Source organism: Salvia splendens, chromosome 11 (assembly GCF_004379255.2).
Source record: "Salvia splendens isolate huo1 chromosome 11, SspV2, whole genome shotgun sequence".
Classification (NCBI taxonomy): Eukaryota; Viridiplantae; Streptophyta; class Magnoliopsida; order Lamiales; family Lamiaceae; genus Salvia; species Salvia splendens.
In genome coordinates this window covers 3,559,693-3,586,544 of record NC_056042.1, presented here as the reverse complement: position 1 = coordinate 3,586,544, position 26,852 = coordinate 3,559,693, and the positions used below count along the sequence as shown (strand labels likewise).

The 26,852-nt window shown below is 36.3% G+C and overlaps 3 protein-coding genes across 5 annotated transcripts; 1 reads left to right on the top strand and 2 right to left on the bottom strand.

Annotated features, from left to right (window-relative positions):
* Window positions 1-257: 257 nt before the first annotated feature.
* LOC121753603 (KRR1 small subunit processome component homolog) lies at window positions 258-5,712 on the top strand. Its single transcript, XM_042148820.1, has 12 exons — window positions 258-514; window positions 851-927; window positions 1,090-1,200; window positions 1,941-2,009; window positions 3,412-3,468; window positions 3,694-3,732; window positions 3,827-3,931; window positions 4,042-4,124; window positions 4,238-4,319; window positions 4,729-4,872; window positions 4,948-5,019; window positions 5,412-5,712. The coding sequence occupies exons 1-12, from the start codon at window positions 304-306 to the stop codon at window positions 5,520-5,522; spliced, it is 1,161 nt and encodes a 386-aa protein (XP_042004754.1). The 5' UTR covers window positions 258-303; the 3' UTR covers window positions 5,523-5,712.
* Window positions 5,713-8,048: 2,336 nt separating this feature from the next.
* On the bottom strand, window positions 8,049-11,734 carry LOC121753600 (elongation factor 2-like). The gene is made up of 4 exons (XM_042148817.1): window positions 11,648-11,734; window positions 10,960-10,996; window positions 10,779-10,866; window positions 8,049-10,656 (listed from the first exon to the last, which is right to left on the bottom strand). The coding sequence occupies exons 2-4, from the start codon at window positions 10,960-10,962 to the stop codon at window positions 8,216-8,218; spliced, it is 2,532 nt and encodes an 843-aa protein (XP_042004751.1). The 5' UTR covers window positions 10,963-10,996; window positions 11,648-11,734; the 3' UTR covers window positions 8,049-8,215.
* A 5,563-nt stretch (window positions 11,735-17,297) lies between these two features.
* On the bottom strand, window positions 17,298-19,100 carry LOC121754209 (transcription factor JUNGBRUNNEN 1-like). Of its 3 annotated transcripts, none has more exons than XM_042149576.1 (4): window positions 19,028-19,100; window positions 18,754-18,942; window positions 18,383-18,663; window positions 17,298-17,853 (listed from the first exon to the last, which is right to left on the bottom strand). In XM_042149576.1, exons 2-4 carry the CDS (start codon window positions 18,935-18,937, stop codon window positions 17,485-17,487), a joined length of 834 nt encoding a protein of 277 aa, XP_042005510.1. In that variant the 5' UTR covers window positions 18,938-18,942; window positions 19,028-19,100; the 3' UTR covers window positions 17,298-17,484. The 3 variants fall into 3 exon arrangements, with proteins under 3 accessions (XP_042005510.1, XP_042005509.1, XP_042005508.1); XM_042149575.1 differs by having other exon boundaries at window positions 18,754-18,945; window positions 19,028-19,059; XM_042149574.1 differs by having other exon boundaries at window positions 18,754-19,073.
* Window positions 19,101-26,852: the final 7,752 nt, after the last annotated feature.

Below are 26,852 nucleotides of genomic sequence, written 5' to 3'. Positions count from 1 at the left end.
TTTAGCAGCTATTGAGATGTGGTAAGTGCATTTTTTCTCATGATTACGACAGAATGTTGATTATGGAGTGATTAACTAACTAGTCAATACAAAATTCAAAATTTTAATAATATACTACAGAATATTATGGCACAGAAGGTTATAGTAATTGGGTCCACCACCATTTCTTAACGGGCCGGGCCTCGCCTCCAACCAGCAGATCCTGGGCTTCTAACAATAGCCCACAGTCTTATGGCTTCTAATATCTTATTCAAATTCTTTAACCCTACAATCTCCCTCTCTCTCCTCTCTGAAGCAAAAACAATGGCGGATTTTGAAGAAGAAAACAACAGAAATGACGGCAGTGACGCCGTGGAGAAGCCGCGGACAAGGCATAAGGGGAAGCACGACAAGGATAAGCCCTGGGATGACCCCAGCATCGATCATTGGAAAGTCGATAAATTTGATCCATCGTGGAACGAGGGCGGCATGTTAGAAGTTAGCTCATTTTCTACTCTCTTTCCTCAATACAGAGGTATCAAACTATTCAATCTGCTACTTCATATTTTATTTTTTGCTGTCGAGTAGTTGTTGTCGACTGCTTCTCAAGCTATACATGATTTCGAATTCTAATTTCTGTTTGCTGTTGTGTATGTTAGCTTATTTTGTTATGTTTTAAGGTAATTATCAGTAAAATGACTTAGCTTATGAGAATTTTACATTAGAGGGAAGTGATGGCATATACATATTGCGGAATTGGTTTCTAGGGTGTAAGATTTTTAAGCTGTTTAGCGACGAACATATACATTAAACTTGTGAATTGAGGCCTGTGGTTGTATTGATATTGTTTCTCCTCTGTCTGCTCTTATAGAAAAATATTTGCAAGAGTGCTGGCCGATAGTGAAAGGTGCATTGAAAGAGCATGGTGTTGCTTGTGAATTAAATTTGGTAGGTTACTTGCTTCTCTTTTTCTTTTACCCTTCTTTCAATTGTTCTGGCTTCGTGATTTTAAATTGCTTCCCAAAGGCTGGTGTTGTGGCCAGTTTGGAAGCGGATTGATGATTCACATTTGTTCATTTATTCAACTTGTTGGACGGTATGTATTGCCAGGTTGAGGGCTGTATGACAGTTTCAACAACCAGGAAGACGAGGGACCCCTATATAATCATTAAGGCTAGAGATCTCATTAAGCTTTTATCACGAAGTGTTCCTGCTCCTCAGGTCAGGCTTATTCTTTTCTCTCCTAGTTTAGACATGGCCAAATGGTTCAAACTGGCAGCTCTGGTTTCATTGAAAAGAGGAACCGCAGTATATGCACACATTAATTGAAACATTCTCATAAGCTATTTGCCTTTAAAATACAGGTTAATTGTTTAGTTGCAAGGTTATTCTCACCAACTAAAGTATATATACATAAAATTTTAGTAATGTTGCAATTCACCATTCTATTCCTTTGGATTGTGCATAATTTTGTCTGTTGATTTAATATGAATACTATTCTATTCATTCTTTATGGATAAAATGGTTGTCCATATTATTTGCACATAGCATGATTAAAGATCAGTACTATTTGGCAATTTTTATTGTTTACTCAGCCTACTAAAACTCAAGTTCACAGTCCATAGGTGAAGAGACAGATAACGAACCTTATAGTTTATGAATAACATTGAGGTGGCTACTTAACTACAAAACAATTAAAGAGATGTCTATATATTTTTCTAATGATATTAAAATCTTATATGCAATTGAAATATATGAATGCATTGGAAATTGTTCAAAGATCTAAAGATAGATAAGATTTTATTGGGCTGTGGCACCTTTACAAACTCAGTGGCTGTTGGGGTTGCTCTTAAATAAAGGAGGGAAATTGAACCATGTTGAAGTTTAGAAGATAAAAGCTTTGATTTGCTGTAGTCCTTTGAATTCTTGAAATTTATGTGTGCATGCGTGTTATCTTACAGGCAGTAAAGATTCTTAATGATGAGATGCAGTGCGACATAATCAAGATTGGGAACTTGGTCCGCAAAAAGGTTTGTTTTTTAGTCTGAGCTCAAATACTACTTGTATAGCATCGTGAGCCCAGAAAACTAATGTTATTTATCAAGAAGAGTTAGTTAACTGAGGGAATGATTTCAAAAACTGCATGTTTGTTCAGCTATCTCCCATGAGTATGACCACACACTCTTTACTTCTGGGACTTGTGGGCAGTGTTGTTAGGGTCGAGGGTCGCACCGGGTCGATAAGGTGAAAATTCGGGTCGCGGGTCGACGAGTCGACTGGGTCGAGAGACCCACTAATCTAGGCTAATTTTTTTGCCTTTTAATATTAAATCAAATAAATATATTACTCTAATGTTTATAATATATCAAATAATATAAATGTAGACGTAATTCATGTGAATAGAGATAAAGTGGAAAATAAAAATTATCAAAATATCAAAACAATTCATAAGTTATAAGTATAACACAAAATAAATAATTGAAACCATTGTCTGAAAATGTCAAAAGAAAAAAGTTATGAAATGTGCGTCATTTTGTATGTAGTATTAACTTATAATAAAATAGGAGTGGAATGTGAAATCTATTTTAAAAATTAGTAAAAAATAAATGAATATGTATTAGTAGACAAACCTATATAAAATATGAGAGGAATAATTACAGAAAAATTAATAAATAATTTGATTAATACAATAGATTATTATACAAATAAAATAATAAAACAAATAAAATAATAAAACTTTAAATAGTACAATTTGAATCTCGAAACGTGTATATAGTAGAAGAACAAATATTAATTTATTCCTAAAATAATATACTCATTTTCCACCATTAAATTATACTCCAAACATTGGATTGACAATATACCCATGTAAATATATTGAATTTAATTTAACTAATCAAAAATTTGGTAAAATAATATTTTTATTGCTGCCTAAAAAATGAGATAAACTATATCAATTTTTTATATATTCCTAATCCCACTAAACAAATGAATAGTGACAAATGATGTACTCTATTCCCAAGGCTCATAATTATACTCCTCTCTCCTCTCTCTTCTCCATCATCTTCCTTCAGCCCTTCCTTCAATCTCTGTAAAAAAAAACGCAGAAACACTGTAGCCGAAACGCTCGAACCCACCCGAAACGCTCGACCCCGCCGACCCAACCGACCCAGCGCGACCCATGCATCTCGATCAACCCACCCATGTTGTGGCGGTCATGGTCTCGACCTGGGCGACCCGGGCGACCCGAGCGACCCGAGCGCCAAATTAACAACACTGCTTGTGGGATTAACAAAAATAAATTTACCTTGAAAAAGATGCATTGGCTACTGAACACTCAGCAGTGAACAACTAAATGTTGTGAAAGACTTATTTTGAGTATCTACAGTCCAGTCTTGTCACAAGTCAAATTGACCTATTGCTTATGTACAGGAACAATTTGTTAAAAGAAGGCAACACTTAGTGGGACCCAATTCTTCTACCCTTAAGGTATCTCATTTTTAAAGTTGATTTTTTATCTGCACAAAGAAATTTTGATTGAGTAAATAAGGAACACAATGTTGGTAGTATAATATATTGGGCCAACGACTAATATTGTTTACGTAGATTATTTGACCCACCTCTCATTTTGATGCTTGCGTTGCGGGTACTTGCCTGTTTTTGTTTCATGTACTATACCATTACTGATATCTGAGTGTGGTTGATGAAATGCAGGCACTTGAAATTTTAACTGGGTGCTATATTCTAGTTCAGGTCACCATTTATGATCTCTTCATATTATATTGTCATTTTAATTAACCAAACTATCAACTGAGCAAGTCTATACCATTTTCCATTGAATGAGCAGGGGTCCACAGTTGCAGCAATGGGTTCATATAAAGGTCTAAAACAAGTTAGGAAGGTTGTCGAAGAATGTATTATGAATAAAATGCATCCAGTATACAACATCAAGGTAAATGGCCAAATATACTGGTATATTCAATATAATCAGCTACTTTTCACTTGATAAGGAGGATCTGACGATCATTTATTGTATTTGTACCTCTTCTTTTGTGACTGAAGATCCTAATGATGAGGAGAGAGCTTGCTAAAGATCCTGCTCTTGCAAATGAGAATTGGGAAAGATTTCTTCCGAAGTTTAAGAAGTATGCATCTGTTCATCTTTGCCTATTAGTTGCATGTACTATATGGCTTGAACCTTTTACTTCACTACAGGACTCAACCAATTCCTTTTGTCATTTTGTTTCATCTCTCCTAGGAAAAATGTCAAACAGAAGAAAGTTAAGGCTAAAGATAAGAAACCTTACACACCTTTCCCTCCACCACAACAACCTAGTAAGGTGAGTTGATGTGTCAATTACTATTGCTCTACTATATGTATTATCATTTATTTCTTCTCTCAGAACTCCTGTCGTATTAGCAATTTAGCATAGAGTAAAGTGTGCTATCCTTGTGATTAACTTAGATACAGTGATATGTCCATTATTTAAACATAAAATGAAACCTTACTGCTGCTGTGAGCCTGCGACCTTTAGTGTGACACTGTGACCTTCCCTTTACTAATATGGCCGTTGAATGAACTTTTAAGGCTAGAACAGAAACGATATTATTTTTCAAATTATCGCTATGTTGTTGCTTGGTCTTGCAGGTCTTCTTGTATATGTACATGTGTGCAGTCCTTTTTTTGTTGCACGTGGTGGTTTTCAAGATTTATTTCATTGATTAATTTTGCCATATGTGTAATGTCAGGTTGATTTGCTACTGGAAAGTGGAGAGTATTTCTTGAGTGATCAGAAGAAGCAAGCTAAGAAGTGGCAGGAGAAGCAAGAGAAACAAGAAGCTAAAGTGGCTGAAACCAAAAGGAAACGAGAAGAGGCATTTGTTCCTCCTGAGGTTTGTATAGGAACACCCTTTTGTGCCTCTCCATTATGGTGTGTATTTGATTTCAATGCTTGATTGTTTGTGCAGGAACCTAGCAAAGAAGTTCCAAAGCATACCGATGACAATAATGATGTTGCTGCTCTTGCATCTTCTCTGAAGGTAAATGAGCTCTATTATCCTCTTCCATTAGATTGGTATTGCGAGTTTAACTTGAGATGGCATCATAATTTATGCCTCTATTTATTGACTCACTTCTGTTCTTCTGGAAACCGAGTGGGCCTTTCAAACAATAATTCAGATTCAGTTCATATAATATTTCGAACTTGCAATTAGTTAACCCGTGCGCTGCTTCTTATTTATTTAATAAAAAGTTGTGAACCTATATACAAAATGATACATTTACACAACCCAACCTCCCAAGGAAATAAAAGAAGATGCCAGATCTTTTGTTCTTGATATGAGGATGTCAAGACTATGGTGTTGATTTCGAACACGGTCAGTCAGTTTGCAGTGAAGGATGATTATGTACTTGTTTTCTTTTTGTTTTGCAGAAAAAAGCCAAGGATTTTAGCAAACAAAAATCTGCTGAGAAGATTGATGCAGCGTCATATATTGCAGCTCCTAGTGGCACATCTGCTAAAAAGAAATCGAAGCGTTCTTGAAGATCTAGGATTTGCTTCTATTTTATGTGATATTATTGTGTTGTAGGTGAGCTAATACTTATTTTGCAAATGCCTGTGTCCGTCCAGTGTAATTGTAGTGCTCAATATCGCAATGTTCTGGACCATGACAGAATTTTGAATGTATACTGACATCATACTTTCATATTGGAGCCTATTTCGACTCTTAAAATGTACTCTCTGCTCAGGAAAATCGTACACATTTTGTCGTTTTGGGACGTCATTTTTTTTATTGTTTTTAATAAGTGGGTTTACACTCGGCTAACTCATTATACGCACATTGATTTAGTTGTTCTTAGCTTGTTTGTATTTTCTTTAAGCTTTATCTGTTACTTCTTTCCAAGCTTTGAATTAGTTGAAAGAAAATATTGGTTGAATACCTTGTTGAAAAGAAAATATTGGTTGAAAATAGCCGAGACGTGGTGTATTTTTGGCGCTTCGTCAGGTGTCATTTTCGTAAGCTTGATTTATCTTCTTGATGGACTTATAAGTTTTAGCTTTTAGTTTGGAGTTTTCAATGCATGTTTAGGTAGTTTAAGTCTTGATTTGGTGTTTCTCTTATATTGTTAATTGTGTTGCAACAATTTAGTATTTTCTCTCCATAATTTTTACATCTAGTTTGTCTTGTGAACTCTCTCACCTCCATCACACGCCATTTTCAAGTCCCATTAGCCTCCATTTCAGATTTGGCTAATTAAATCGGCTTTTAAACCACCTTTTTGCATGTCACTTTTCTAGTTTCTAGTTTTCTTTAGGAGCGACACTTGGTTTATTTTGAGTAGCTTTTTAACATAGTTCCGTTTGCATAATTTAGATGAGAATACTTGTGCATAGTTCCGTTTGCACTCTCTCTACTTACTCTTTCAATTTCCAAAAGTTCTTACTCAGTTGGTCAACTTACTCATTCTTTGTTCCAATTTAAATGCTTCCCTTTAATTTCTCTTAATTGCACTTTTAGCTTTCATATAGTTCTTAGTGTTATCTATAGTAGTATTTCGTATTTCAGTTACAACCCCTATATTTAGAGTGTGGCGGCATCGCCAACTCCAAAAGTCTTAAGTATAGTTATAGTATAATGGATATTACCATTCCTCTAGGGATCAGACACCATAACTTACCATATACTATATAGTATTCCCTCCGTTTAATAGTAGTGGAGTCATTTTGCTATTTTATTATATTCTATAGCAGTAGAGTCATATCCCTTTTTAGTAAAAGTAACATTTCTTCTCACTTACTTTACTGTGTCTTACTTTATTCTCTCTTTATCTCTCTACTTTCTTAATCTCCGTACCGAAAAAAATACCCCACTACTATGGAGCAGTGGGAGTAGTACTCCCTCCGTCCCAAAGAAGATGGCACACTTTGGAGAAGACACGAGATTTTAGGAGATGTTTTGTGTGTTAAGTGGTGAGAGAAAATATAATTTTATAATTGATGTGAGAGGAAACTTTTTCTAAAGTGACAAATTTTGTGGGACAAATTAGAAAGGAAAGTGTAATATCTACTATGGAATGGAGAGAGTAGTTTTTTTGAAAAGTAACTTATAAATATTGTTCAAAAGTAACTTTTTCTCACTTACTTTACTGTGTCTTACTTTATTCTCTTTTTATCTCTCTACTTTCTTAATCTCTGTACCGAAAAAAATACCCCACTACTATGGAGCGGAGGGAGTAGTACTCCCTCCGTCCCAAAGAAGATGACACACTTGGGAGATGACACGAGATTTTAGGAGATGTTGTTTTGTGTGTTAAGTGGTGAGAGAAAATATAATTTTATAATTGACGTGAGAGGAAACTTTTTCCAAAGTGACATATTTTGTGGGACAAATTAAAAAGGAAAGTGTGACATCTACTATGGAATAGAGAGAGTAGTTTTTTGAAAAGTAACTTATAAATATTGTTCAAAAGGACACCTCTACACAACACACGTGCAAAACCTCATTCTTTCAAGTACTTAGGTCCAAAAGTGAAGAAAAAACTTGAGAGAGTGATTTATGAACGTAGAAATTGAGACAGTGATTTATATGCTATCTTTGAGTCCATGTTATGCCCTTAATGTCACATAGGTTTTTAAATACCAGTCACACTTAGCAAGCAAAATCAAATTTTGGCCAAAAAATTGATTGTTTCAAACTACAAATTCTATGTTACTCGAATCAATATAAGGAATATATGTTACATTCACCTAATGTTTTACCCATAACTTAGAAAATGCGTCCGAAATCCTAATGATTTACCCATACTTATAAAATACGTCCGAAATCCTAATCTTTTTTGTTGTGAAACGATAACATTTGACATGAATTTACTCACTACATTTGCCTGACAATTAACAAACTTTGAACAAGCTTGTTAATAAAAAACTACGTTACCGTGTCTAACAAGTTAATACAAAGCCAAAAAAGCAACAGAGCAAACACCAGAATTACTAATCCAAAAATGACCACACACCTATAATTACTAGCCATAGATGTTCTGTAAAGTCGGTCGATGAATAATAAGCATATTGGAAATGAAACAGTCACTAAGAATCAGCATACGCCAAAGTTTTAACACTAGTCAACATATCTAAAATGTCACAGAAAAACTAAAATCAAAACCGAGTAGCAAGAAAAATACTCATGAACCAGAGATGTCCAATAAAAACGATACAAACTTGATAACAATAGCCGCTCACAGCCTGTCCTCGAACTCGGAAAGAGGAGTCATGTTCTCCTTCAAACCCTTCCTCTTGCGAATATCAGTAACGAGGGTAGATGCCTGGGTACCTGGTTCAAGAGGATCCGAAGCCATCATCTCCCAGTGATCAAACACGCACTGTGGGAACGCCTGCCCAGAGGTTGCAGCTCTCAGAGTACTTGAGAAACCAAAGGACTCAATAACGGGAAGGTACGCCTTAATGTTGTAGAGAGGAGTGCCTGGCCTCTGCATTTCCTCGAACACATGACCACGCTTCTGATTCAGCACACTGTAGATTCCACCAAGAGCTTGCTCTGGTGCCTGGATCTCGACAAGGTACACGGGTTCCAAAAGCCGAGGCTTTGCTGTAATCTGGGAGGCATAGATGACCCTCCTTGCAGTGGGAATAACCTGCCCACCACCTCTGTGAATAGCATCTGCGTGAAGAACCACATCACAAACCTCGTAGCAAATGCCTCGCATGTTTTCTTCGGCCAATGCACCTTCCTTAGATGCCCATTGGAAACCAGCAACAACAGAGTCCTTGATTTCATTCAGGTACTGCACTCCCTTACACATATCCACAACCATGTTGGGACCAGTCGTTTCAGGACCAAAGCACCAAATTTTCTTAGCAAGCTCCTTGTCCCACCCAAATTCCTCTGCCAAGATCTTTGACCGAATCTTGGGATCATCCCTTGGACCAATGCGCCCATCATCGATGGCCTCAGCTAAACCCTCTTCCAGTGGTCTTGCTTCCATGTACAGCCTGTTGTGCTTGTTAGGTGATTTACTCATAACTGTACGGCAAGACCTCTCCAGGACCGTCTCACGGAAGGAAACAACAGGATCAGATTTCACAATCTCAGCACCGCCCATAAAATCATCCTGCAAGTCCTTCAAACAGATCTCAAGATGCAGCTCTCCAGCCCCAGCAACAATATGCTCACCAGATTCCTCAATGGTACAGACAACCATGGGGTCGGATTTCGCCAAACGCTTCAAACCTTCAACAAGCTTTGGTAGGTCGGATGCAACCTTGCACTGCACGGCGACACGAACCACGGGTGAGACAGAGAACTTCATGGCTTTGATTGGATGAGCATCAACTTCTTTCTCGTTCGTCAGAGTAGCATTCTTGGTGATGAACTGATCAAGACCCACCAAGGCAACTGTGTTACCACAAGGCACGTCTTCCACTGTTTCCTGCTTCTTACCCATCCAAATCACAGTTCTCTGGACACTCTTGGTGTACAAGTCCTTTTTCTCACCAGGAACGTAGTTCGGGCCCATGATTCGGACCTTCAAACCTGTTGAGACCTTCCCAGCAAACACACGGCCGAAAGCAAAGAATCTACCTTTGTCAGAGGCTGGAATCATCTTAGACACGTAGAGCATGAGAGGGCCATTAGGATCACAGTTCCTGATGGCAGTTGCATACTGATCATCCAGAGGTCCCTCGTACAGGTTCTCCACACGATACTTTTGAGCTGTGGCTGGTGAGGGGAGATGGAATATCATCATCTCCAGCAGAGCAGAGCTGGCAGGAAGCCATGTCTGCATAACACGCTTCATCAGAGCTTTCCCCATCAAATCCTTCTCCTCAGACTTCATCGTTATGCCAAGCTTCTGCAACATAGGCCACAACTTGTCTTTCTGGTCATTCATGCACGTATTGATGATCTGCTTGATGGGTTCATAGCAGAACTGAACAAAACCGCGTTTGCAGGAGGCAGATCCAGTAGGCTTGGTGGTCCACTTCTTAGTGGCTGGGTCAAAGAAATTCTCTCCCCAAAGCCTTTCCATCATCTTGGACTCATCAACACCAAACTTGGCTGCGTACATCTTAGCAAAGTTTGTCAAAGTAAAAGCCCAACCGTGCAGACCAGCAGAAAAGGCAACAGTCCCTTTCTCTGGGTAAACCTGAACATCACCAAGCAACGGATCCTCATATGTGGCCATGATGACATTGGCATTTTCAATAACCCTCTGGAATGTCTGATATGCTTCCTCTCCGTCCACTTGGAGTTCAAGGAAACATCTGTCCATCTTGTTAACAGTCAAGACGGGCCTAATTCTTTCACCAAGTGCCTGTCGAAGGACAGTCTCAGTCTGGACGCACACACCTTCAACACAGTCAACCACCACAAGAGCACCATCAGTGATACGTAGTGCAGCAGTCACTTCAGAAGAGAAATCAACGTGCCCAGGTGAATCAATAAGATTGATGAGGTAATCGTTCTTGTGGCGTTCTCCCTTATAACTCTTCAATGACTCATCACTCATTTGATAGTACAATGAGATACCAGTCGACTTGATTGTGATGCCACGTTCAGCTTCATCAGCTCTAGTGTCTGTCATTCTAACATCCCCAGCAACCTCTTGGGCAATAATACCAGCAGCCGCAACAAGAGAATCCGTAAGAGTAGACTTTCCTGTAACACCAATACAAGTAAATGTTACTGCACCTTTCATAAATGAGGATCAAACCAGGCAATTCATTCAGAATTGAGGTGATTTTAAAAATAAATTACTGTCAATAACGAATCTTGCTTACCGTGATCAACATGGGCAATAACAGACATATTACGAATGTTATGCTTGAGGTCCATAATAGCACGGAGTTCATCAGCTGTAAACTTCACCTGCACATATCAATTTGTACTTAATGTTATGTCATATCATATCAGATAATTTGGTAAATAAGTCACAACCAAAAGTGAATTTGGTCCACGTACCATTTTGACGGATTCTAATGCAAGTCAGCCAAATAACCTGCAAGCAGTAACATAAAAAGAATTGAGAATCTATAAAAGTATATGATTATGAGCCCCTGCTAGCATGATAGATAACTAGTTATTGGAAATATATACCACCTATTACAATAAATCTCAAAAGAATGAGACATAACTGAGCTGTAGAGCACATATGATTATCCTATGAATCTAAAGAACAAACATTGATCACTGCCTAAATGAAAGTTGGTACATGAATGACTCAATAATTCCAATATTACAGTTGATGCCATGCATACTAGATCTTGTAATAAAAGAGAGATTGTGTTCATTTAAGCAAAAGCAGTAATCGACTTTATGAGAGAAAACTAGATACAGAATTGAAAAAAAAAAATCAAAATCGATACGAAATGAAATTCCGGAAGCAGCCGACACTTCTCCTCGTCAAATGAAAAAACATCTAAGAAAAATACTGATGACAAGTTCACAAAACATCCAGGAATTATCTAACATCTTGCATCAAAATAAAAATATCTGATCTAATAAACTATAGGTAGATTCAAACAGATGAACATAAAACCATAGGCGATAAAATCGACGCATGAATCACAGAAGACACGCATAGAATTCAAAACTAACTCAATATCAATAAGGAACTGAAAAAAAATTAATGAGAGAGAGAAAAACTCACTTGAAATGAGAGAGGCTGCAAAGAGAGTGAAGCTGGTCAGTAGAGATATAAGGTGTGTGGCGGTGGAATTCCTCAAACCCTAATAAAAAATATAAATTGCAGTTAAGTCCCCAAATAAGTTCAATTTTGCGAAATGTGGGAAGTTTTGTTGTCACTTTCTGCAAAATAGCTAAGGAAGGACTATACAAAAGTAGGTGATTTCGGATTTTATTCGTGGGCATTCTTTGGGCTGCTAAGAGCATCCACCATGGTAAATAGGTCAGTCATAGGCTAGCCACAACTCCTCTTGCCATATCATTAGCACATAAAAATTCCTCCTGTCACATCATCAGCATTTAAAAACTCCTCCTGCCACATCATCAGGACAAGCAATAGGCTAGCCATAATAAACAAAATTATAAAAACAAATAATTAACAATCACATAAAATACGGAATTAAATTTACGACACAAATACGGAAAAATTCAATAATAATATTAAAATTTTAAAAAATGACATTAATTAAAAAAATTACATTAATTAAAAAAAACTTCTCTTCCACACACGAGCCCCCCGCCTCCGCCTCACTCCTCGACGTCGTCGCCGTTGTCGCCAGCTATCCGGGACCCCCAAATCTGCGGCATCTGAGCCCCCCAACTGTGCCTCGGCGGCATCCAAATCGACCCGCATACTCACGAGCATTGAGTGAAGAAAACTCTTCTCCTCGGGGTCAGTTGCCGCTTTCCAGTCAGCTAAGATCTTGTACATATGAGCCCGCGTTTGTTGACGTACGAAGAAGGCGAGCTCGACTGTCGACTTGCCAACAGGGGGATGCCGACTGGACCTCCTGGGACCCCTGGCGAGCCCGTTGCGTCCGCCTTTGACCAACCGGGCGAGTGTGGCGAGTAAACGCGGGAGGGGACGGGAACTCCTGAACATCCTCGGGGAGGTCGTGGGAACCGCCGCCGCTATAATCACCGGTATAGTTCAGTCGTTGCTTCTTCGGCCAGCCAGCATCGACACCTGCCCGTAACTTCTCTGAGTCCATCAGCTCCTCATAGCACTTCCAGTAGGTGAACTCCTTATAAAGCCCGGGCACCGGGAAGACTTTCTCCGCTATCCTCCTGCAGTCCTCGTCAGTTTGGCCACTGGTCTGCATGCGGAGGGCGTTGGTCTACAAGCCAGAAAATTGGGAGACCGCAGCCCTGATTCGATCCCACCCCTTCTGGCACTCCTCCCCGCTGCGTGGCCTCCCCTCCGGGCAAAATGCCTTATTGGCTGCTGCTATTTTAGCCCACGAGTTGACGATTCTCTGATTGTTCGAGGCGAGGGGATCATCGCAAACACTCACCCATGCCTTGGACAACGCGACGTTCTCCGCATCCGTCTACCCTCTTACCCTTGCCCTTGCCCTTCTTCTTCTTTGGCGCGCCCCGACCCCGCCCTACTCCCCCGTTTGAACGGGAGTGTCCGCATCCCCGAGATCTATCCCCAACTCCTCTAAGGAGAAAGTATCACACCCAGTGAACTGCGTCTCCGATGGGGTCGATGTGTGCGAAGAAGCAGTCAAAAAATCAAAATTGGGGTGATAGACATTGTCCCCTCTGACGTCCCCTACACCCCGGCATCATCTGCATCCCGGGTGCCCACCCCGGCATCATCTGCATCCTGGGTTGCATCCCGGGTACCCCCTGCCTGCCCGGCATCGCCGGCTCGCCCTGCATCCCCTGCCATCCAAGCATACTACCCCCGGATGCCATCCCGGGCATCATCTGCTGCCAAGGGTACATGTTGTAGTACCCGGCCATCGGCCCCATCCACTTCCCACGGGTACCGTGGGAGTTTGAGACCCGCTCGTCAGTGGAGTAGACTCGTTGTTGTGCTCCATTTCGCGTTGTTGCTCTTGTACAAGAATTAAGATAGAGAGAAAACTCGTTAAAACAAGTGGTGCGAATGAAAATGACGTGCAAATCGCGTATATATAGTGTTTCGAAAAATAAATAAAATAAATAAAAAATCGGCTGGCCGATTGGGAGCCTGCAATGGCGGCCAGCCGATCGGCGAGCGCATCGGCCAGCGCCCGGGAATCGGCGTGCGCTCACCGTTTTTCTCGCCTATTTGGCGCTCGCCTGCTACAATGGTTCGGCTAGCCGGTCCACTCGCCGCCATCGTGGATGCTCTTTGGCAAGGTGGGTGGGGCCACATCCCTAATAAGTTTTGTTCTCATTTTTCTGTTTTTTCTTCCATACACTAAATCAATAAAATTGTGATTTTTTATGGTATGATTTACAAATTGTGTAAGTAGTATAGTTAATACTATCATGAACTTAGAGAACTTTTATTTTTCTGTAAATTTTGTGATTATCACTAAAATCATAAACTTTGATGAATCAGTGCCAATTTTCCAACTTGATCCAATCCATTTTTTTTGGCGAATATGTGACATGTCGATATATCTTTGCATATACGTCAAACTTATAGGTCAAAATGACATCATTTTGACTTTTGGTCTAACTAATCAACTTTACATTAGTGTTTTTTAATATTTTTTATTTATAAATACCTTGTTATTCATCATTGAAAACAACCATTACACTTAATACATTGGATTGTACTTGAGTCCATTTTGTCTGAAAAATATATAATGTTCAGTATATTTCACTCAAAATGACAAGTCTAATTAGCATATTTTCTTAAAAGAAAATATTATTTTTCTACTTTGTTCCTTTTTTTCTCTCTGCATTTAACTTTTAAAATAAAATTGCATATAATCTCGTACTGAATAGGAAATGCTCCATTTAGAATGGAACGAAGAGAATAGATTTTCGGATATATTTTGGGCCATATGCCATCGCCCATATTTGCTCGCTCTTAGGATTGGCCCTATATTTATCGTACACTTAATATGGATAATACTGGCCCTGTAGATATATTTGCTGTCACATTTGAAAAAAAATCGAATACTTTTAAGATAAAAGTTAACTGCCCACGAACTCAATTTTTACAAGGCCTAGTGATAAAAAGCCCATAACTAGATGGGGAACTTATATGCCTCTCATGTTGATTTTATTTTGATTATTCAGGTTGTTTTAGTTAAGGGATAATGCATAATCAACAGGATCATCATGTTTTATATATATGTTTGAATTCTGTTTGTATTATTTAATTTAATCATTTTTAAGTTGTAATTCACTGATCTTTTTATGAGCACCATATGAAAATTTGAACTTGAAATTTAGAGTTGCAACAAAAAAAGATAAGTTCATATTCACATTTACAAAACCTATTATCACCTACTTATTTACAAGTAGTATAAGGTGATATTTTTTAGAATAACCTGAAAAACAGAAATAAAAAAATTTGTTCCGTATATATATAGTGTATGGTTTTGAATGATTCCATATGTAGTATGATTAGGAGTACAATATGTTTTATCCGCCAAGTTTGAATAAAATGGAATATTCACCTATCAGAATTGACCCATTTATTTTATTTGAAAAGTCCATTCAAATTTCAAACTATATTTTCCTACACATGACCTCAAATGATAAGGTTGGCAAGGTTAGATAAAGAATTCAGGATACACATATTGGTGACTCATCATTACCCCATTGACTATGAAGGGAGTAGTATTATTTTTCATGACACTTTATATTATTTTTTCCTTGTCACGCTTCTATAAATAATTTTATTGTATACTAATGGAAAAGTTGAAAATTGAGCGATTTACATCTAGAAAATCACGTGAATATTTTGGCGACACCTTGAATGATACATCGACAAGATTTACTAATTGTATACATCTTCCAATCATTTATAGTTGAAATTGAAGATCTTTTATCAAGAAATGTTGATATTTGAATATATCTAGCCTATAAAACGTTTGATTGTGCTAACTGCTAACTAAATCAATATGGATAACTAATACAACTACTTGTCTACAAAATCATGAATATGATCAAGTTTGGCGAAGTATTAGTTTGTCCTGCATCTTTAGATTAAAACTTCAAAGACAAATCAATTAGTTTTAAATTAGTTTTGCAATTTGACCAAATTTGTTTCATTTTATTCTCTATATTTTTAGTTTAGTAAGTTCAAATGATGCCTTTTAGCCGTCCTCATCGCCACATTAATATATCACTATTCATTGACATCATCAAAATTTTATATACATTCCAATTTAGTACCGAATTTACCTAAAAAATAATCATGGAGCAATTGAATATCGTTATTCCAATTTCGAAAGTTACTTGACAAACTCGAATTTAGCCAAATTTCTTGATTTTATAAGCAATTAACTCATTTGCAGTGTGTGCAAAATTAATACAAAGCTAAGCATGATTAAGGTCATTCAATAGTCGTCAATACAAACTAACCAAATCAAGTATATATAAAACCAATGTAGTACTACTAATTAAGAAAAAAAAAGGTTGGGCCGGTACAGTCAGGATAACTAAACACTTTCAAACTATCACAAAAGAAAATAAGTGATGCATTGTTTGAAAACGTAGTTTTAATTAACTGTCAACAAATTTTGTGTATCAGTCAACACTATTTTGTTATTGTATAATTTTTAGCTCTCGTGATGCATGCATGCTATACCACATACATGCATTTGTTATTTTTTATGTATTCTAACTTGACTACTATGAAACTCTAACTGGCTTCATGGATTTTGAATCGAGCGTATCAAATTCACACTATAAACGAGTTAATTAATTAATTAATTTATTTATTGAATACGTCCTTATTTGGACTATTTTCCACTGTAAAATTGAAATTTGTGATTTTCCGCCGACATGCAATTAATCAACCATTTATTAATTAAACGTTCTTTTATGAAGATTAATTAATTGATACATTGATTTTTTGTCACGTAAATACGAAAAATGGGGTGAGAAATCACAATCATTCAACATAAAGCCCACAAAATTAGGGTTTGTTTGGGAAAGTAAACAAGGTAAAAATTGACTTGCATTGCACAATTTTTGCAAGTGTTTACGACTAGAATTGTCATCCTTCGGTTACGGATCCCAAAATATATTTTACCCTTTGGTTGTAGACTTCGTTGGATGTGATGATCCAATTAATATTCATCATAATATTATTTATAAAAAGTGTATAGTTGGCAAAACCCTTCTTCTATTACTCTAGCCAATTTGACATCTAGACCCAATTTTGGACCCTTTTTAATACAATAATCGATTACAAAGCAACCGACGAACATATATATATATATATATATATAAGAAACACCTATTTATATTATAGAGCAGCCAATTATTGAGACCCATCATCAGTGCTTTTTAAACATGAACTCGTCTATGAAAACTATAAAACAAATTGCAACAAAAAGTCAGTAGAAAAAATAACATATTTATACATATGATAAATTACTAATGAGTGCAAACAATATTGGAATAAGCCACGAACTTATGCTCAATAGAACGACGATTAATAGAGACACCATACCACTCGATGCTCTCAATTTGAGTCGGTTTTTTACACGACTTAGCCTGTTTTACATTTGTGTGATTTGCATGTGAATCGCACATAAATGAGAATTTATCCGTGTCGAATGTGGGCTGCAAAGGACTTTTCGAATGTTGTACTGAGCGAGAAATGGAACCGGAGATCTTGAACCCAAACCCGTTATGAGCAACAATATTTATTAGTACAAAATAGCTATCTCAATTTATGTATATGTATAGAGTGTGAGATGATACATAATACAAAAGCATAGCCCCAGAAATTAAACATAAGATGGGCTTAGACAAAACTATACATATGTCTATCTCAACTCCCATGGCTTCTTAATTATTCCAATCTATTCTGATTAAACGTGATAATTAATAAACTCAAAAATATCTATCAGAATATAATGGATTAGCACAATCAACAACAGATCGAAGATCCCCCCAGTCTGCATGCCTCAGAAACTCATTGATGTCACTATACATACTGTAACTCGGAGAAGATGAATGATGATGATGATGTTGCACATTCATCAAGCTCTCAACACTTGTACTTGTCTCAGGTGTTACTACTTGCTTCTTTGTAAGCGGAGCGTTGAAGCTTATATAGCTTCCGCCGCTCCGCCCATCGCACGTCTCCGAGCTCGCGGAGGCGTTGCTCGGCCTCTTCGCCGCCGCCATTTCCTTCCAGTCCGTCACGCACTTCCTGTAGGAGGTGCTGCGCTTAAGTATGCGGCACAATGTCCACACTTCCTGCGCAATTAAATTGAGTTAGCGAAATGCGAATCATACTTTTGTATATTAGTTTTATAATAAAATATAAGTGAAATGTTAAATTATTAATATAATGTATTATTAAAAAAAATAGCAGAAGTTAAATCAAGCATTTCATAGGGACGATGAAGCGTACTTCAATTTAATAATACACTTCTCCTCTGTTCAATAGGTCAAGAAACAAAAAATCTCAAAACAGAAAAATGGGACACGTATCATCAGGGAACAGAGGGAGTATTTATAATGTGGTATAAGAGTGGTTGACGGCTATTGGACTGAAAAAATGACTGATTCAAAAGTATATACGGGTTTAAAAAGTCCAACTCCCCGAGGTAATTTTCTAATGATTTGAAGAAGGGTGATATTTTATGTGCGAAGAGAGAATTGAAATAATTATATAAGTATATTTATTGAATGATTTGAAGAGTGGTGTGGGCAAAAAAAATTATATATTTATATCGGTGCAAAGAGAGAACTGATTTAATTATAAATGCATAAGGGCACTTACCGCTTCCTGTTTGGCGGCAGAGTCGTGGGGGCCGGGGAGGCGGAACTCGTGCATCATCCAATCAGTCTTGGTGCCCTTACCGGCCGAGCCGCGGTAGTAGACGAGAGACTTCTTGAGGCCAATGCATTCGCGGCCGGACGAGTAAATAGGGCGGTCGATCCCCGTGGCCTTCCAAAAACCGGACCGCGTCACCCTATTCGGCCTCATGCTGTTCTTGTACTTCCTCCCTCTTCTACAGAAGAAGTACCACTCCTTCTTCTCCGCGCCGCCGCCTCCCGATTCTGCGATAAAAAACCCCAAATTAACCATCTATCAATCCCACAAACTCATAAAATTGATCATAATCATTAATCAATAAAAAAAAAACATACTTGGGAGATCCCACGGGTCGAATTTGTAGATATCGACGTGCTTGATGAGGTCGAGGCGGATGGGGCGCTTGTCGACCTTGCGCCGGAGATAGAAGCCGACGAGCTCTTCGTCGGTCGGGTGGAACCGGAAGCCGGGAAGCTGCAAGTCTTCTTCCTCTTCCTTGGAGGACAAAGTGATGCTCATGTTCTCTACTTCTTCCATGATCGAATCAATAATTAAGTAATTTATTTTCAACAAAGATGTATATATGTATATGTAGAGACAATTAATCACCTTTTTTCCTTTGGTTGAATTTTCTGTGTGAATGGAACTTAATTTATACTTGAGCTTCACCTTTGATATCTTGTGCACTTATATATACAATGTTAATGCATGTATTATGTCTCAATCAAATGTGTGGGCGAATATATAATATTTTATTTGGTCAAGTCAAGAGTGTTGACTTGCGCCATCCATGGTCCTGGTGTTTTTGATTTTAGAAAATGGAAGAAGTCTTTAATATTCCTTAATTGTGACATCACCAGCAATACTATTTTGGTTTCCAATTTCCAAATTTGAATAGCATTGTTTATTTTTCTGAGATGATTATAACATCAATATCTTTGGTGCTACTACTAATTCAACCAACTGCCGACGCCACTGTGGAACTGGGATCCAGTTCTGTTTTTTAATTGTAAATATTTTACTAAAGTTAGCCAATTAACTAAGAAGGAAATTAAAATAATTATGCAATAATCAGTCCTAATTAAGTTATCCGAAAATATCAGTCTCACTAATTAATCTGGAATACTTATTCTGATGTGCTAGAGTTTCATATAGCTGGAATACTTGAAAGTAAATTTAAGTTAATTGTTGTTAGATTTTGATCATTGAAGTGGTCATCATGATCACGAAGCTCTGTCTTTTCTTTCTTTTTTTCTAAATACTCCTTATATCATGCACAATTAAAAAATCTTCGTTGAGAGTTTTTCAACGGTGCGGCGGTGCCTTTGAATTGTTCATCCAACTTCACAAAATTTAGAGTCATGAAAGTTCATATTTTTTTATAAAAAAATAAAATCGATTCAAATTAATATATAATTTTTTTTATACAAAGAAAAACTTAAACCCAAGCAAAGTGAGCAAGAGTCCGCAATAAAACAGAACAACTAATATTTTCTTCTTCGTGTCCTTTGATTCGAATCCAAAAGGAGAGGCTCGTTTGATAAGAAAGATGGGATATAAGAAGATTTGCAAAATAAAATAAGAAATACGGGCTTTATGTCAAGATAAACCCAGATGATGCTTTTTTCGTTGTTGTTTGGTGGACAAGAAAGGAGGCAGAAATGCTATACGGTCAAATTTATGAGATACATATTCTTATATTTTGAGAAAAAAACTGCGAACTTGAATAGGCTATAAAGGATAACACGATAGGTTAACTAAAGTACTAAACACTTAAAAATAATCATATAATTATCCATATCTACATATTACCAACTTATCAAACAACTTATCAAACAGACCAAGTATATAAATTTTAGTAACACATGTACTATTAAGCTTATAACTTCCCTTTTTACCTTTCTCCTTGGTAGTGACGTGGGACATACATCATAACTTTTGGTACTTATTAATTATTAGTATTATGGAGTATTACTTTTTAAAATATGGTGGGATCCGCACATTGAAAATATTGAGCTAACTTAAAAATTATTGATTGCTTAATTTTCAAATTCCGAAAAGATGTCAACACAAGGCTTTCCCAAATCAAAGATTTTGCATATGCAAAAAAGAGATCTGCAAACCCTGATTCAAATTTTATTAGTTATAATACTTCCTTCCCCTAATGTCTTGAATTGCAACATGCAACATTTTCGTGTTATTTATTTCCACAATAAAATGTTTTTGTACCACCTTTTTCAAGGACTTCCAGAAGGCGCACACCATTGAGAGAGAGAGAGATAGGGAAAAGAGACTAGTGATTTAGTATTTGAAGTTAGAAGTATTGCTTGTGCCATAAAATTCTTGTTGATCACGATGGTTTAATTTTCTCCATTTATTTAATTGCTTATTATTGTGGTTTATTGCTATAATTATTAAAATCAGTTTTTGATATTGTGTTTAATTGCGATCCAAATTAAACTGGTGAAAAGTCAAAGTCCAGAACAAAACTTTGACTCTGAAGTTCCCCTCTGACCCGGATGATCGATTGGCTTGGTCTTCTAATTGCCAACATCTGAATAGTATTTATATATTTTTTTTGTTATTTTTCAAAATTTATTTCATACTGATAATCGACTGAATGGGACAGTCAAATTAATTGCTACATTTTTCTATTTAAAATACAGAAAACTATATTATTATTATTATTATTGTCGGAATTTATAAGCTAAGACCCGGACTCGAACATATACATACAAGAACTAATATTCATTAAGCGGCGTGTGATAAAAAAACTAATTAAGAATATAAATTGAAAAGTTCATCAGGTTTGAGTCGATTATGCAGTTTAAATGATAAAATGTAGACATTACAAGATTCACTTTAACGAGTGGTTTTGGTTTCGATTTATACTTGCAGGCGACGGTGACCACTCTGTGATGATGTATTGGTCCCACTTTATAATAGTAATATACTACTATTAATTATATTGTAAGAGGGACTCTCCCGTTGCGTGTGATGAGATGACAACATGCAGGTTACAATTTCTAACGAGATAGTCTTATTTTTTTAAATTAAAAATAATTATATTATAAGAGGGTCTCTTTCGCATACGAACACACTGTGGCCTGTGGGTGCATGGATATTGCAAAAGAATAACATGACTACGAGCAGTGGCGGACGCAGAAATAAATTTTGGCAGGGGCTTCACTAAAAATTTTCATACTCCCTCCGTCCCCTAAAAATAGAAATTTTTTTGGTTTTTTGTCAGTCCCCTAAAAATAGAAACTTTCCATTTTAGGAATTTTTTTTTCTCTCATTAAGGATCCATTTTCCACTAACACATTTTATTTCTATTCATTTCTTATTTTACCAATTTTGCATTAAAATTCGAGCAGGTGAACAATGGGACATTTATTTATGGATGAATATAATTTTATATTAACAAAAAGAAAAATAAATTGTTGTGTTTGTTTTGCTAAAGCAATAAGTATCTAATATAACATAAAAAAATGCATAATTATCTCGTAAATTTTAAAATTTGAATATAAATATATGAACTTTTGATTTTTATAACTTTTCTCCTAGATCTAAAATCAAAACATAGGTGGCAAATTAAAGCTTATGTGGCAATCAAAACTACACAAATATGTTTATATTAATTAAAAATATGAATTTGAATTTGTGAACTGTGACAAAAGAAAAGGAAAAAACTGTCCTGGCCTAACCCATTAAAGTGGTAAAGAAGACAAGTTGCAATTCTCGTTTGAAATTTGTGGGAGAAAAATTCAATATTTTTTTATTCCACCGTTTGGAATAAATTTAAATGGAGTGTGGCTGTATAAGGGAAAAACTTTTTTAGTTTTCGGTAAATTACGTTGTTCAATAGAAAAATGTTTCTTGCAAATTTAGGAAACAATTTTTAAAGTTTTATTATTATAAGTAAGATCATTAAAATGTAGTTACACTTGCAAGATCGTGCCACCGTTTAACTAGGAAATAGGGATTCACTTTTTCAATATTATTATCATATTGTATTCATTTAAGTTTAACAGCTTTTATTTATTTCTATCTTCTTCTTCCCATTATATGCGGTTGCCATGGTTCCAAAACGTTTTCTCGGTGATTTTATTTTTTCAGCCCCTCCTTCCCATTAAATCTTCTTCCCATTAAACCCCAAAGATATTAGCTTGGGAAGGGCTTAAGATAATTTCTAAAAAAGTTGAAATTTTTTATAGTATAAATTTTTTATAAAAAAAAAAGTTTGGGAGGGGCTTAAGCCCCTCACCCACTCCACTTGTGTCCGCCACTGAGTACGAGGCGAAGGCGATATAGAACGGGGAGAAGGTGGCAATGTTGGAGGCGAAGATAAAGGAAGGAGGGAGGAGGGGCCAAGGGTTGGGAAGGACGGATCGAGCAGGAGTGGATCGATGGGGATGCGCCATGCGCGCACCATGGGGATCGAGTGAGTTTTTTCATATTCTAATTGACAATTAACCTAAAATTTCCACACCTCCATAGTTATTTAGTCATTAACCCAAACTTGGTTCGTCAAATATCATTTAATGCTATAACACTTTCGTGTATATCATGAGGAATATGATGTACAAATTCGAATGCAATTTTCTACTCTACTCTAATCTAATCTACTGCACTAACCCATCAATTTATAGTTGCAAGAGCATTTCATTTTATTACAATGACGTGAATTCATAGTGATCGCTATAACATGAGGCTTGACAGAATAATTCACGTGCTCGATTTTAAGTTAGTACATCAAAAGAATTGATAGTGTGTCTCTCTCCTTTAATCACGTCGACATAATTTCATCGTATATATCACATCCTTGGTAAAATAGAATGATCATGATTGTTTTGTTTTAATCAAGATATATGTTTTAATAAAATATTTTCCTACTTATATTTAAATAAACTCTCAATTATAATCTACCTAAAAATCTAATACACTGGATTATATCCAATAAAATATACAAATCAAACTTTTCTCAAAGGTAAATTATTTTGAAAAGAAAATACAATTTAGAGATATTTTCTGAAAATGATAAAATTCGTGACGCAAAACTTCATTGTCCTTCACTTTTTAATTTTATATTAACAAAGACAAAGACTTTATGTTCGTTTAGTTAAATGATAATGCACCCTACATAAAACATGATAGACTTGATCTATAGATGACAAATGGAACTCTATTCGATAATAATTAGATCACCTCATTTGACTTGATTTATAAGGCGTTGGGTTTTTTTAAAAAATTAAGGTGTTAGATTTTTAAAATAAGTTTTTGGAACTTTGGATGATTATTGTGCAGTTATAATACGAGTAAAGATATACTATTATTTAATTATATATAATAATTCATTTAAATGACTTCTTTCCAATATAAAATTGTATTTCCCATAAAAGTTGAAAGAAAAGAGCTAAGAGATCGATCATTTCTGTTTTTGCGAGAAAAATATGAACTTCAATGTTCCTTAATTACCTTTAAAATTGATGATTTTCGAGGAGCATTTTGAACCTAAGACTTCTAATTTCAAAATCAAGCAAGCTCGATTTATACAACCTTATGAACTTAATTAAGATGTGTTTTTATCTAAGTATACTTAGGCGTTGGTTTAGACTTATTAATATTTTTCCTATTGAATGTCATTAGAACATCGACCCCAACCCAAACTTTATTTAATTTTTCTTCCTTGTTTATTAAACTGATAATTAATTAGTAATTTTGTTTATTAATATTGACTATTTCCTCACTAATAACTAAGTTCATACTATATTATATTCTTTAACCTTATTTCGTAATCTATAGTTCTTTTAGTTTTAAACTTAATTTATAATGCATACTTTTGGAAATTACTCAAACTAATTATATTACAATTTAGAAAATCTATTAACCCTGACTAATTAAATGCATGAAAAAGACATTATATGTACGTCGTTGTAGCAAATCGTCGCCACAGACACTGCGTCAACTCTCTTGTACTTGTTGGATGGAGTCCTAGTACTACTATTCTATCAAAATTGAATTTATTCTTATTAATTTTATGTTATTATTAAATTATAATTTGAATTTTGACTCAGTAGCGATTTTAAATTTCAAATATATTATAATTATATATAAATATGATTAATTTATCTATATTTTCACTTTATAGCCCACAAATTTGTGACAAGATTTTTCGTCAAATTTTCACGATTTCTAAATCGAATCTATGAGAAACTCTTACCCATAATCGGTCGGAAAATTTGACACGAGCCATAAAGTGAATGATGTGAATACATATATACCTTATTTATAATTTTTAAGTCGAGCTAAAAAGTTACCACGAGATATATAAGTTCCGTGTATAATTCAAGAATAATCTTAATTAATACTGCAGTATATATATATATATATATATAGGGATGTATTCATTTCCTTTTCTCATATTTCCTCCTTTTTCCTTCTTAATCTTAACCGTTTATTTTCATCATCTAAAGGCCGAAAATATTGCACTTAAATATTACTTTTTAATCAAATTTAATTAGACGAAGGGCTTAATAGGGAATCAAGATGTTGGTGGTTATGGAAAGTTCCATGAAATCTTCCGTTTTTTTCATCTTCTTCACGCCTTCCAGACGCAATTTTTTGCAGTATTCCATCGTGCGATTTATTTGCTTTTCACAGATTGAACAGATTGCTCAATTCCTTCCCCGCCTCCGATTCCGATATCGCACCCCACTCCCACAATTGATCCGAATACGCCACTGCGGGAATCACCATGGCTTTCATGGCTGCCCAATCGCGCTGCGCTGCTGCTGCCACTGCTACGCTCGCTGCCGCGGGCATTCCAAACAACCTGGGCAACGTATAATCTGCCACCAGATTCGGCGTGATCGCCGGATTGTAGTGGCCAATCGACGATGAGTAATTATGAACGAGTTTGTGGAGATCGTCAATCGCGTTGGAGTTTAATTCGTTGGAGTTTGTTTAACTGATATACATAATCCACATATTGTATAGTATAATGCTTATTTTTGTTTCTATAATGCATTATATGTGGTATGTAATGAACATTTATCTTAACCCGTTTAATTTAACTTATGCCCTGTTTCGATCACCCATTACCCCATGCCGATACACATAATGCACCAACTGTTAATATATAATGCATGTTACTGAATATATAATGCATGATATGTTAACTGCAATGTATTGATCTTCTTAGTCGTTTTTGTCTGGTTTTAATTATTTGAGGTTTATGGTCATTCATTCCCCTAGGGTTGCCCAATTCCAGGGTCTATGGTGTAGTATATTGTAAGCAACACAACCTCTACGAAAGACCGCGCGTATTAGTCCGTCGTTAAGGGCTTAGATTTTGGCGTGGCTAGGGTAGTAGTTTAAGCCGATACACATAATGTACCAATTATTAATAGATAATGCATGTTATTGAATATATAATGCATGATATGTTAACTGCAATGTATTGAAACATGATTGTCAGTTTTTGATAATGTGGGGTTTAGGGTTCATTCATTCCCCTAGGGTTGCCCAATTCCGGGGGCTAGGGTGTAGTATAGTGTAAGCAACACAACCTCTACGAAAGACCGCGAGTATTAGTCCGTCCTTAAGGGTTTATATTTTGGCGTGGCTAGGGTAGTAGTTTTAGCCGATACACGTAATGCACCAACTGTTAATGTATAATGCATGTTACTGAATATATAATGCATGATATGTTAACTGCAATGTATTGATCTTCTTAGTCGTTTTTGTCTGGTTTTGATTATTTGAGGTTTATGGTTCATTCATTTCCCTAGGGTTGCCCAATTCCAGGGGCTAGGGTGTAGTATATTGTAAGCAACACAACCTCTACGAAAGACAGCGCGTATTAGTCCGTCGTTAAGGGCTTAGATTTTGGCGTAGCTAGGGTAGTAGTTTAAGCCGATACACATAATGTACCAATTATGAATAGATAATGCATGTTATTGAATATATAATGCATGATATGTTAACTGCAATGTATTGAAACATGATTGTCAGTTTTTGATAATGTGGGGTTTAGGGTTCATTCATTCCCGTAGGGTTGCCCAATTCCGGGGGCTAGGGTGTAGTATAGTGTAAGCAACACAACCTCTACGAAAGACCGCGAGTATTAGTCCGTCCTTAAGGGTTTAGATTTTGGCGTGGCTAGGGTAGTAGTTTTAGCCGATACACATAATGCACCAACAGTTACTAGATAATGCATGTTATTGAATATATAATGCATGATATGTTAACTGCAATGTATTGATCTTCTTAGTCGTTTTGTCTGGTTTTGATTATTTGAGGTTTATGGTTCATTCATTCCCCTAGGGTTGCCCAATTCCAGGGCTAGGGTGTAGTCTATTATCAGCAACACAAACTCTACGAAAGACCGCGCGTATTAGTCCGTCGTTAAGGGCTTAGATTTTGGCGTGGT